The sequence below is a fragment of the Apodemus sylvaticus genome, chromosome 3, assembly GCF_947179515.1.
Source record: "Apodemus sylvaticus chromosome 3, mApoSyl1.1, whole genome shotgun sequence".
NCBI lineage: Eukaryota > Metazoa > Chordata > Mammalia > Rodentia > Muridae > Apodemus > Apodemus sylvaticus.
The window spans coordinates 170,457,243-170,470,649 of record NC_067474.1 but is presented as its reverse complement, the minus strand read 5'-3'; the positions used below and the strand labels follow the sequence as shown (position 1 = coordinate 170,470,649).

At 49.0% G+C, this 13,407-nt stretch overlaps 1 protein-coding gene across 1 annotated transcript in view; it reads right to left on the bottom strand.

Annotated features, from left to right (window-relative positions):
- The window catches only part of Morn1 (MORN repeat containing 1), a 58,607-nt gene that overhangs the window by 27,603 nt on the left and 17,597 nt on the right, over positions 1-13,407 (bottom strand). Inside the window, exons 9-10 of the mRNA XM_052178346.1 lie at positions 6,053-6,176; positions 5,530-5,702 (exon numbers count right to left, since the gene is read on the bottom strand). Of these exons, the coding sequence (XP_052034306.1) occupies positions 5,530-5,702; positions 6,053-6,176 (297 nt within the window). The remainder of the gene's footprint in view (positions 1-5,529; positions 5,703-6,052; positions 6,177-13,407) is intronic.

Sequence of the window (13,407 nt, the reverse complement as noted above, 5' to 3'; positions counted from 1 at the left end):
CATGGTAAACAAAACTGACACAAATCAGAATAAAAGCAGGGACTCTACGGCTGGTGATGGACCTGCCCCCGCCCCCCGCTTCTGTATGAGAAGAAGCAGACACCAGTGCAGTGGACATTACTACTGTGCCGTTTGCTAAGAGCAGCTCATCTGGCTCACGGGGAAGCCGTATTTGTTGGGAACACAGGTCAGTCCTGTCTATCAGCTAGAGTGGAAGGAAGGAGAGGGATGAGAGCCATCCTTGTCTCTGGCTGTGCACGTGGCTTCAGTGGTGTCTTACCTGTATCATAAGCATCATCTGAAAGAGTCCCAGCAAGAACAAGAACTGTGCAGTGACTCGTCCTCCTCACCCAGGCCTTCTGCTCAGTGAATGTCTACCGATTGAGCTCTGTGAGCTCTTGTCTCTTGCCTTGCTCCTCAGTGACTTGTCTAGGTGGCTGGTGAGGACACTTTCTGAGATGACCAAACACACAGTCAGGACATCCTACCCACAGGGCCCGTGGTACCCGGCTCCTTCCAGTCCAGCATAGGAAGCAGCTCTAAGCTATTGTTGCAAAGCTGTCCCTAGCATTCGTAACCACAGGGCCTGAGGTGGCCTCACAGGCCCTTGGCAAGGATCTGCCTAGAAGGGAGAATGTTGGCACCAGGGACCCAGTGAGAGAGCAAAGGAACCATGCCAGGGACGAGGGCAAGATAATCAGTTTCTGTTTGTTTGTGAGTTTTTAAATACTGAAGTCCACTCTAAGGACACAGTCCCTGGTCCACTTTCCCCTTACACAATAAGATGGCTTGGGCTGGAGTCTCTTTCTCGGCACAGCATGGCACTTCTGTGTAGGACTTGCCTTCTAGGTCCTGTCACAGGTTGAGGCATGCCTTCCAGGATGCCTCCTTCTTGCCAACCTACAGGGGCTCTAGGAGCAGCCCCAGATGTGGGAGAAGCCTGTGCCAGGTCCCTGGCAGCACAGGCTCTGTTCTAAGCTGCGAGCGACATACAGGCTTTCCAGCATCAGGAGTACTCTTCGTGCGGGTGAAGGGTTTCTTTTTCAGACCTTGCTCTTACCTGGGACAGTTAAACTTGTGGAGTGACTTAAAGGCTTTGCAGAATGCCTAGGGAGGAGATGCAAATGGTCAGGGGGCTCCTCCACTCTCCGAAGAGCTCCAGGCCAGAGTAGGAAACTGGTGGAGGTGCTAGGTGGGAACCCTGAAAGTACTGCTGGGGGGCTGGAGAGATGGCTCAGTGGTTAAGAGCACTGACTGATCTTCTAGAGGTCCTGAGTTCAAATCACAGCAACCACATGGTGGCTCACAACCATCTGTAATGAGATCTGATGCCCTCCTCTGGTATGTCTGAAGACAGCTACAGTGTACTTATATATATTAAATAAATCTTAAGAAAGAAAGAAAGGAAGAAAGGAAGGAAGAAAGGAAGGAAGGAAGGAAGGAAGGAAGGAAGGAAGGAAGGAAGGAAGGAAGGAAGGAAGGAAGGAAGGGAAGCCGGGCGGTGGTGGCGCACGCCTGTAATCCCAGCACTCTGGGAGGCAGAGGCAGGCGGATTTCTGAGTTCGAGGCCAGTCTGGTCTACAGAGTGAGTTCCAGGACAGCCAGGACTATACAGAGAAACCCTGTCTCGAAAAAAACAAATCCAAAAAACCAAAAAACCAAAAAAAAAAAAAAAAAGAAAGAAAGAAAGAAAGGAAGGAAGGAAGGAAGGAAGGAAGGAAGGAAAGGAGGAAGAAAAGAAGGAAAGAACCGCTGGGCTCACTGGGGCAGAGCAGTTGGGGTGTCTTTGTCTCTGGGTGTAAGGCGGATTAACAGCAGAGAGTACCTGGAAAGAAAGGGCAGCTTTGGATGTTACGTTGATAGCAGGAAAGCTAGCTCAACTGGATTGTAGTTGAAAAGGAGTCGTACAATAAATCTCTCTGAATGGATCAGAGAAGAGGAGTAAGCCTGAAGGATCGAGCATGAATCTGTCACCACTGGCCGGGGAACAGAACCACCTCTCCTGGACTTTTGCTATTCCTCTTGGCTTGGGCCTTTGCACTTTCCTGCCAGAGATCTGGGTTTTTCATGCAGCAAATGGCAACAGAAGAAAGGAAGGAGCTGTAAGGAGCTGTCTCTGCCTGGTCCTGGACCACAGTCCCTGCTTGCTCTTGGAGCCCCTGGGGGCTAATAGACTCCTGGAGAAGGATGGGAATTAATGTGGCCCTTGCTTGGAGAACAGCTCAGCTCCCAGTGGGATCCAAGGGCCTGAAAGTGCCTACCATGGGCCACTCCTGAACCCTTTACCCTACCTGTTGTGACAGATGGGCAGACAAGAGCAAAGAGCAAAGATTTACCCATTCCCTGAGACTCCTGGGCAAGGAAGTTTTTAAAAAGGTAGAAAAAGGTAGAAAGCCATTTCCCAGACCCTAGGTCTGCCTCCTTGGTTCAGTCTGGATTTAAGTGTGTCTGCCTCACCTAGCCCTCCTATACAAGGTGGAGAGTGGGCTGGTTGTACACTTGGCCTGTGGAGGTTGGTGACCTCATTTTACAGAATCAGCAGAGTTCAGTTAGGCAAACGGAAAAGATACCTGGGCTCTCATGGCTGAGTCCAGGGGCATTGGTCAGCCCTCAAGGAGCTCCCAATAGGGAAGAGTGACCAGAGACGTGGTCGGAGTGTTTGCCTAGGACGACCAAGGTCAGTATCAGGCGTCAAGCATCAGATTCAAAACTCTGTGGTTCTTCTGAAAGGAGACCCATGGTCTTTGTGACTTCCGGGTGCCTGAGACCCCAAGGTGACAAATACTTCACAGGTCTCACTCTGGACCTGGCCTTGGCTCCTGTGTTAACCCTGAGTGTGCTGGGGACCCTTGTGCCCCTGGGTAACCTCTTCTTAGATTGTCCTATGATAATATCACATAGATTCTTAGCCACACTGGGGAGCTGCCTGCCTGCAGGAGACAGGGCAGGCACTTTCAACAGCATAGAATAAGCTCTGAATTCTGGGGCCTGGTTTTCATTGAGACAGCAGTACTTGGCTCTGAAAATCTCTCAGAGCAGAAGGCGTGGCGCCCAGTGAGTATTTTTATGCAGAAATATGAGAACTATTCTGCCAATGCAGCATGAAATTGCTCCTGTGACTGAGGTGGAGACAGACGAAGGGGGAGAGGGACCAAGCTGCCTCCAGGGGTTCACTGGATCTGCCAGCCCCCAGGCCAATCAGCATGGCTTCCGTTCATGGGTGTACAGGGTCTGCTTGGCCTCTGGAGCCTGTAGCTTGCTCATAAGGAAATAATATGAGACCCCCACCCCCACCCCAGCCTTTGTGTTTCTGTGGGAGGATCTGCAGCCTTTGCTGCTTCTCAAGATGGCTGTCTGGATAATCTTCTTGTTGTCAAAAATGTTGCTGCCCTGGCAAAGACCTCTCTGACCACCAGCTGGCAGGATTTCTGGGGAACACCCCAAAGGTGTGTGCTGCTGGGACTTTGGCCTTCCACCTCACCACTCTCCTTTTTGTCTTTCCCCTACCCTGTGAATAACAAAACTATAGAGACCACAAGCCTTCAGCAACTGTCAGCTATTGTCAGGAAGGCCATGGAAGGCCACATGGCCCAGAAGCCTCGGGATGAACCCGAGGAGGCTCAGGAGAGCTTAGGCACTGGGACAGGTAGGACAGCCTGTGACAAGCCGGATGAGTGAGGCTTGCTGGGAGGTGGGGTGGGCTGTATAGCCAGGATAGCAGATGGGGCAGAGTTGGGGTATAGGAAGTGCTAGCCTGTGAAGAGGCTAAGCCATCAGAAGAGAGAAGAGCAAGGGAGGGAGGGAGGATCGTCCCTGCCCAGCACCAGCATGAAGGCTCCTGGGCTGAAAGGCTGAGGCAGGCAAAAGACAGGAACAGACTTGGGGCAGGAGTGCTCTATAAGGGAGTTGTGCCAGGGGTGGGAGTGTGCCTAAACGGAATCCTCAGGGTAGTCATGTGACTGGACAGCCACCTGGCGATCGCAGCTATGTACTAGATGTACTAGCCCCAAAGAAAGGGACTCGACTCAGGGCTGTGTGTAGTTTCCAAGGACAAAGGGGTTGTCAAGGCAGGACTCTGACTCCCACTGGCAGCCACAATGAAACAGCAGGCAGGAGGAAAAGACATGGTTGCAATATGCTTGTGATGACCAGAAATGTTCTGCTAAACCCTGGCTTTTGCCAGGAATTATGGGTGGCATACACCTACAATTCTAGTACTAGCAGAGCTGACGCAAGTGGAAGATGTCTGTGTGGCCTACATAGCAAGACCCTGACTCAAAAATTAACTAACCAACCAACCACTATTAACTACTGCAGGCTTATATATAAGTCGTGGGGAACTACTAGGCTCCATGCCATATCTACCCTTGGTTTCAGATCTGAGATGTGCTACAGTTTTCTACCACTCCGTTTTGCCTTTCTAATCACCTAGGGAAGCAATTCCTACCATGAGATTTATAACCCCTTCTAGGGTTAAATGAGCTTTTCACAGGGGTCACAGATATCCTGCATATCTGATATTATCTATTATTACATATCTAGATATTACATTATAATTCATAAGTGACAAGATTACAGTTATAAAGTTGCAATGAAAATAACTTTATGGTTGGGGGTCAGCCCAATGTGAGCCACTGTAGTAAAGGGTCACAGCTTCAGGATGGAGAGCCAGCGAGCTAGGATCCAGTGCCGGGGGCTGGGGATCCTGGCTGTCCATCCTGAGTCAGAGTCCACAAAGGGTCCTAAACACAAGGTATGTGATTTTGCCTGGAAGACGCCCTCTTACAGAACCTTCTCACTCCTGCTAAGAGCCCAAAAGAGGCCAGACAGTGGTGACTCATGCCTTTAATCCCATCCTTTAGGAGGCAGAGGCAGTGGATCTCTGAGTTTTTGGCTAGCCTGGTCTATACGGTGAGTCCTAGGACAGTCAGGCCTATGTAGAGAGAGCCTGTCTCAAAACAACCAAAAACCAAGGAAAAAAGATACAAACAGTATTTGTGATGTATCAGAGTATAAGAGAACTTAATGCCACCAGGCACAACAAACTGCAGTGATTAAATTTCAAGTGCATGAATAATTCTCAAACAACTCAAAGGAAATCTGGCTTTGAACTGGTGGACCTAGCCAGGGTGCAGGTCCTGTCTGGCCTGGAAGTAGGACATATACATCTCAGTGAATCAACACACACGCAGTGACATGGACTGGAAAGCCAGGCAGCCCAACACACATGCATGCCATGGACCCGCAACCATCTGCACTGCTGAGCTCAGGTTGGGTCCTATGGCTTTGACCAGCCTAGGACCATAAGCTGTCCTCCATAGCTGCTGGGTTGTGTGGTAAGGATGTAGGCCACAAGATCACCCAGGATGGGAAGCCCCATCTCCCGCTGGCCCTGTAAAGGCAGCTATACTTGCTCTCTGCTGATGGCAGCTCAGGCCTGCAGGTCCACTGTGCCTTGTCACTGACACACTCAGGTTCTGAGAGCTCTGTTATCTTGGATACCCCTGATTGCTGCTAAGACCCGCTCACCTGGCAGGATGCTGAGGGTATCTCCCTGGCCATGAAAGGCTCCTGAGTCCAGCACTGGCTCTGAGTCTCTCTTGGAGAGTAGCAGGTCAGCTCTGGCACTTTCCACAGTAGACCCGGGCTCCAGCCCCCAGGACATGGGCACATCCAGGGGGTAGGAAATACACTGGAACCCACTAGGAAGAAGACATCAAATACTGCAATGAGGCTCAAGGGAGCAAGGACAAGCAGGGGGCAGGGATGAGGCAACCCACACTCTGTCGGACACACTCCCTAGGACTCAGGCTAGTTGAAGAACAGTATTTAGTCATTCTTGGAGAGTTGTACAGCTCACCCTGAAATGCTTGCTGAGCTGGGTCCAACCAAGGCTAAAGAAGAACCAGTGAGTGGCTTCCTTTCTATGCCCCGTATCTGCTGATTATGAAGCATACAGCTCCCTCGGGCCCCCCACTCCCTGTCAGTCCAGTAGGGAACCTCTCTCTAGCCTAATCTCCTCAGAGCCCCAGGGTGGGTGCATCATCCTTACAACGGGGTCTGGATGGGTGTTTCTGTATGATCTTCATCCATCTTGAAAAAGCTGACCTCAGAGTACTCTGGGAGTTGCACATATCTGACTCCTGCTGAGATCTTCAGGACACGGCCACTCTCACCTTCCAAAGGAAGAAATCAAGAGACATGACCCTCATACTGTGTGAGGAGGGATGGAAAAGCCAGGTCGGGGGTGGTGGAAGGTGAAGGGCATCTGTGCTGTCCCGCTGGTAACTGTCTGTGCCTTCCTTGGGTGGGTGCCTGGCAGAAGTCTCCTCCTGCAGCTTCATCTTTCTCTTTGTACCTGTGCCAACACCTTGAATCCTGGACACGGACTCTTCAGCTCTGGGCCTTGGATCCCAGAAGGCCATTTGCACTGGCCAACTGCCTTCATGCTCAGGGAGGGTCTCTTCCTAACCAGCTCCTGGGTCATTGGACTGCAGCTTGCCCTCAGCGGGCCAGTTGCTCTTTCTGCTCCTCTTCCAGCTGACCACAGGCCATAAGCTCAGTCTCAGTCCTCCCCCCAGTCACTAATACAGGGTCAGGAGTACAACAGATCCCTAAAAGCAATTTCTGATTGGGTGATCATGCTGATGAACTGGCTCTCTAGAACACAGGGCCTGAGGAGCAGACAGTGCGGTCTTTTCTGAGCCACAGATTACTGTGCTTTTTCTGGGGCAGACAGAGGTGGTGAACCTGGACACATGGCCACACCTGGAGGACCCGGCAGAGAGAAGTGTAGGCTAACATATGGGAACATCTTGAGTGTTGTGGGTGGGGCAGGATGGCTGTGGCAGTGATGGGCAGGGGCGTGATGGAGGGGAGCAATGGTCCTGAGCTCCCAGACCTGACACAGCTCTGGGATGAATCTCCAGCTTCACAGGGGATGTAGGGAGTGGCCAGGTTCCACAAACTGAGAAAAAACTTAGACAAAGTGGCAGACCCTAGAGGGCTCTGACTTGAGGTAGCAGTGAAGAGGGTCAGCTCGGACCCCAGTGCTTCCAAGCAAGCTCTCTCAGCTGAAGGAAAAGAGCTGGCAATATGGGGAAGGAGTTATGCAGGGTCCAGGGACATCTGAGCACAGTTCAGGGCACACATGAAAGAAGACTGCACGGCTAAGGAAGAACTAAAGGAAACTCCGACATTGGACTCACAGGGCTGGGGATGCTTGCCTCTACCAGCCTAGATGGAGAGACTCGGAAGGAAGGCCCAGGAAACTGGCTAGGTGCTCTGAGGGCCTTGCTTCTGTCCTGGGAAGAAGCTGGTGCTGGACGGTGCCCTCTCCATTAGACCCACTGGACTAATCATGAAAACAGGGCCAAAAGGATTACGCCTTCTTCACTTAACTTCTCTCTGCTTCAGGATAAAAGCTCAAGAATATTTATAGGAATACAAAAATATCTGGCGTCTGACAAAGTAAAATTTACAATGTCTGGCATTAAATCAAAGATTACCAGGCATGCAAAGAATGCAGGCAAGTATGGTGTGTAATGAGGAGAAAAATAAATTAGTTGCAACTGACCCAGGATGCTGGAATTAACAGTCAGGGACAAGGGGAAATTTATTATGATGCAGGCTGTAATCCCAGCACTTCGAGTAGTTGGGATGAACAGGCGCTCAGTGACCCTCAACCACAGAGTGAGTTTGGGACCCAGACTCAAGATGGGGAGTGGAGGGTGGAGTTGTCAGTGAGAGCAGAAGCACAGGAGGTAAGAAAGGAACAAGAGAAGGAAAGACTGAGGTGGGAGGGGCTGCTGCAGAGTCAGGGCCAGCCGGGGATGCAAAGAGAGATTCTGCAAATGACAAAAAGTGCAGCGGATGGGACCCACAGCAAATTAACAGATGTGGAAGAAAGACTCGTTAGCCTGAAAATAGAGCTGGAGAAGTCGTCCAAACAGGCCAAACAAGGAAAGAAGGGGGAGGGATAAGAGAAAAAAGAGGAGAAGGTGCTTCTGCAAACAGTGGGACAGTTTCTAGCCATCTCACACATGGGAAATAAAACAGACTACTAGGGGAAACAACAGCTGAAACTTTTCCTAAGTCCATGGATGCAAGAAGCTCAGAGTATAGGCGATGATGGAGCAGCAACCCTTCACCACTGAGGAAGAACCAGAAGCCTGCAGTCGGGGAGGACACCTCAAGGGAAAAGCAAATTAAGGTGACCCAGACATCAACAGCTGGCCTCCATTATCGGCAGTGGCGGCAGGGGAAAGATGATACTAGGTGGAGACCTCCATGTGCAAGAGGGAAGGAGGAGGGAAAGCCAGAAGAGAGTTGAGGGAGCTGTAACTGATGAGGCAAGGCGTCTAGGCAAGATTGCACAGCAGGTAAAGGGGCTTGCTTGCCGGGCGGTGGTGGCGCACGCCTGTAATCCCAGCACTCTGGGAGGCAGAGGCAGGTGGATTTCTGAGTTTGAGGCCAGCCTGGTCTACAGAGTGAGTTCCAGGACAGCCAGGGCTATACAGAGAAACCCTGTCTCAAAAAAAGAAAAAAAGGGGGGGGGGAGGCTTGCTACCCAGCCTGACGAAAGGAAACTCCTCGGACCAGGGGAGAAAAAGAATGTCTTCACTTACCATATTAATAATTATGCTTATGTGAATCAGTTAGAAAGGGGAAGTTTGAGCACAACTAGAACCCAATACTTGGGAGGAGGAGAGTAGTCTGAGCTGGAGCTACAGGGCTATGAATCTTTATGACCCTGTGTGGTGGTTTGAGTAAGAATGCCCCCCACAGACACAGACTTGAATGCTTAGGGAGTGGATGTGGCCTTGTTGGAGTAGGTGTGGCCTTGCTGGAGGAAGAGTGTCACTGGGGGTAGGCTTTGGGGGTCCAAATGCCCAAGCCAGGCCCCAATGGCATTCTCTCTCTCTCTCTCTCTCTCTCTCTCTCTCTCTCTCTCTCTCTGCCTGAGGCCTGCAGATTGGGATCTAGAAGTCTCAGCTACTCTCATGCCACCCACATGCTCCTGGCCATGTCAGCATCCCCAACATGATGTTAACAGACTAAGCCTCTAAACTGTAAGCTATCCTGATTAAATGCTTTCCTTTATAAGAGTTGCTGTGGTCATGGTGTCTCTTTGTAGCAAGAAGACATTAATTAAGACGCTCTGGTTGGGGAGAGTTCTCAGATATGGCTAGTATAGTACTAGAACCTTTCCTATGGTGCTCTGGGCCTTTGATCAAGTGGGTTTCATTACCTGAGAAGCTACAAGACAGGCCACAAGCTGAAAAACTTACAAGTCTGATTATGACACCCGACTCTAGACTATACAGAACACTCTTACTGGCTCATATTTAAGACTACACCCCTGCCTTTTTGAGACAGGATCTCAATATATAGCTCTGGCTGCCCTGGAACTCACTACATAGACCAGGCTGGCTTTGATAGAAATCCATCTGTCTCTGCCTTCTAAGTGCTGGGATTAAAGTCATGGGTCACTATGCCTGGCCAGGACTGACCCATTTTAAAAATAAGCAGGGAGTCTGAAGCGACAGTCCTCCATGGTAGAAATGCACATGGTGAGCATAGGACACAGGTGTGCAACGCCATCAGCTTTTAAGGAAATGCAAGCTGGGGCCACTGCAGGCTGCTGTATAAGAAAGAAAATGAGCGGGCTGGAGAGGTGGCTCAGCCGTCAAAGGCTGGGCTCACAACCAAAAATAAAAGAAAGAAAATAAGCATTGGAGACAATGCAGAGCAACTAGAGCTTACTTCATTGCTTGAGGAAAATGTAAAATAAAGTAACTGAAAGGAAGGCAGAGCATTGAGATTGAAAGGGCAGATGTAAGAGTCAACTTTATAGATGACATAAGGAACCTTCAGGGAAAATATGAGAATTAATAATTCAAGTAAAGAATAGATGATCAACCGGGTGTGGTGGCACATACCTTTAATCCCAGAACCTGGGAGGCAGAGATAGATGGATCTCTGTAAGTTTGAAGCCAGCCTGGTCTACAAAGCGAGTTTCAGGAGAGCTAGGGCTACACAGAGAAACCCTGACTCAAAACACCAAACCAAACCAAACAAACAGCCTCAAAACAAAACAAAACAAAACAAAACAAAACAAAGAAAAAACCCCCAAACCCAAACAAAGCAAAACAAAACATCCAAACCAAAGGGCCGGGGACACCACTTGGTCAGTAGAATAATTACCTAGCATGTGTGGAGCCCGAAGTTTAAAAAAAAAGGCATTCATCCAGCACAAATTATTTCAAGAATCAAAGGGTAGGAAGGGGGCGGAGAAAGAAAATCCCAGACCAATATCCCATGGAGGGGAAATTATTTTAAAAATTGTGGCAAATTAAATCCCAAGACAATTCATTAGATAAAGGAAAGTCTTTAACAAATGGGCACTGGGACAACTAGAAGCCACATTCAAAGGATTGAATTTCTATTCCACAGAGATTAACTTCAAATAGGTCATAGACTAAACATAAGAGCTAAAAATGTAAAATTCTTCATCCAGTGTCTCATGGATATGGTCGGTGAACAACTGTACTGTAGTACCAGGAGGTACAGAGAGAAGGGCTTCAGGAGCTCAAGGTTACCCTCAGTTACACATCGAGTTTGAGGATAGCCTGGGCTACATGAGTCTGTTAATCCTCCCACCCCAAAAAACCTCCTCCAAAAGACATAATCAACAGTAATCATTATTAATATTAATAAAACAATTGTAACCAAATACATGGGAAATAGCAATTTATTAATAGATTTAAAAAACACTGCAAGGTTTGTACAAGGGAAATGTACGCTGGAGAGGTGAGAGGGATCAAAGTGTCAATTAGACAGCATTAAACCTATGAACTACAGACTCGACACTAAGAGATGGCCAGCCTCCCCCCCAAGACTCACTGCGATCCCGTGAAAACCCCAGCAAAAGTTACCTCACAAAGGAACACCAACTTAAATATGAAAGCTAAAATAATATAAAACTTCTACAAGAAAATAGTCTATGTGGACTTTAGTTAGGCAGGGAATTCTTAGACACAGGACCAAAACTATGACCCACTGAAGTATGACCCATTGAATAGTGAGCAAGGGGGGCTGGAGAGATGGCTCAGCGGTTAAGAGTACTGACTATGGCCGGGCAGTGGTGGTGCACGCCTGTAATCCCAGCACTCTGGGAGGCAGAGGCAGGCAGATTTCTGAGTTCGAGGCCAGCCTGGTCTACCAATTGAGTTCCAGGACAGCCAGGGCTATATAGAGAAACCCTGTCTCGACTACTCTACCAAAGTTCCTGAGTTCAAATCCCAGTAACTACATGGTTGCTCACAACCACCCATATCAAGATCTGACGCCCTGTTTTGGAACGTCTGAAGACAGCTACAGTGTACTTACATGTAACAAAAAATACATCTTTAAAAAAAAAAAAAGAATAGTGAGCAAGATGAACTTTGTCAAAATTTACAATTTAAAATTTATAAAAGCGCCGGCGGTGGTGGCGCATGCCTGTAATCCTAGCCCTCTGGGAGGCAGAGGCAGGCGGATTTCTGAGTTCGAGGCCAGCCTGGTCTACAGAGTGAGTTCCAGGACAGCCAGGGCTACACAGAGAAACCCTGTCTCGAAAAAACCAATTCCAAAAAAACCAAAAAAAAAAAAAAACAAAATAAAATTTATAAAAGCATTTTAAAAAATGAACAAAAAAACGTGGGCTGGAGAGGAGGCTGGCGGCTAGGAGAGCTGCTCTTACAGAGGCCTGGAGTCTGACTCCCAGCACCCACATGGCAGCTTATAACCTTTTATGACTCCAGTTCTGGAGGCTCCAAGGCCCTCTTCTGAACTCTACAGGCACCAAGCAGTCATGTGATACAGGTACAGACTTGCAGGCAAGACATCGATATACAATAAACAAACAAACAAACAAAGAACCCTTAAAGTATTTAAAGGAAGCTGGGCGTGGTGGCACACGCCTGTGATCCCAGCCTTGGGAGGCAAGGGCAGGCAGATTTCTGAGTTCAAGGCCAGCCTGGTCTACAGAGTGAGTTCCAGGACAGCCAGGGCTACACAGAGAAACCCTGTCTTGAACTGCCCCCCCCCCCTCCAAAAAATATTTAAAGGACACCAAGAGAAGGTGGACTAAAGAAGAAAATGTGTACTGTGGGTTTTGTTTTTGGGGACAAGGTCTTTCAGTGTAGCCCTGGCTGACCTTGAACTTACTCTATAGACCATGTTGGCCTTGAACTCAGGAGATCCGCTTGTCTCTGACTCTTGTGTGCTGGGATTAAAAGGTGTACCAGGTACCAATACACCTGGCTGAAAGAAAAATATATATTTAATCTGATTAAGATTTGCAGCCAGAACACACAAATAACTCTCAAAATGCAAAAATAAGAAAAACAGCAGCCTTCTTTTCTTAAAAATAGGTGGACAGCCAGGCAGTGGTGGCGCATGCCTGTAATCCCAGCACTCTGGGAGGCAGAGGCAGGCGGATTTCTGAGTTCGAGGCCAGCCTGGTCTACAGAGTGAGCTCCAGGACAGCCAGGGCTACACAGAGAAACCCTGTATCGAAAAAACCAAATAAAAAAAAAATAGGTGGACACAGGGCTGGGCATCTTTCTAAGGAAGATGTGCAAGTGACTGGTTGGCAAGCAATGAAAAGCTAGTAGGGCAGCGGTGGGGCGCGTCTTTAATCACAGTACTGGGGAGGCAGAGTGTCTTAGTCAGGGTTTCTATTCCTGCACAAACATCATGACCAAGAAGCAAGTTGGGGAGGAAAGGGTTTATTTAGCTTTCACTTCTGCATTGCTGTTCATCACAAAAGGAAGTCAGGACTGGAACTCAAGCAGGTCAGGAAGCAGGAGCTGATGCAGAGGCCATGGAGGGATGTTCCTTACTGGCTTGCTTTCCCTGGCTTGCTCAGCCTGCTCTCTTATAGAACACAAGAGCACCAGCCCAAAGGTGGTACCACCCAAAAGGGGTCCTCCCCTTGATCACTAATTGAGAAAATGCCCCACAGCTGGATCTCAAGGAGGCACTTCCCCAACTGAAGCTCCTTTCTCTGTGATAACTCCAGCCTGTGTCAAGTAGACACACAAAACCAGCCAGTACACAGAGGTAGGGGGATCTCTGAGTTCGAGACCAGCCTGGTCTGCTGAGAGAAAGGGAGAGAGGGGGAGGAGAAGGAGGAAGGGGAGGGGGAGAGTTAGTTAATTCCGGAACAGCCAGGGCTACAGAGAAACCCCGTCTTGAAGAGAAACAAAACAAAAAACAAACAAAAAACCTGCTTTAACTACAAAACAATAGCACTGCTCCCACACAGCATGGTGAGGGCCCCAAAGAGACCATCGAGTAGCATCAGGAGAAGGATAGTCATGACTGTATAGTCTGCTGGGGACTGCAAACGGTGCTGCTATT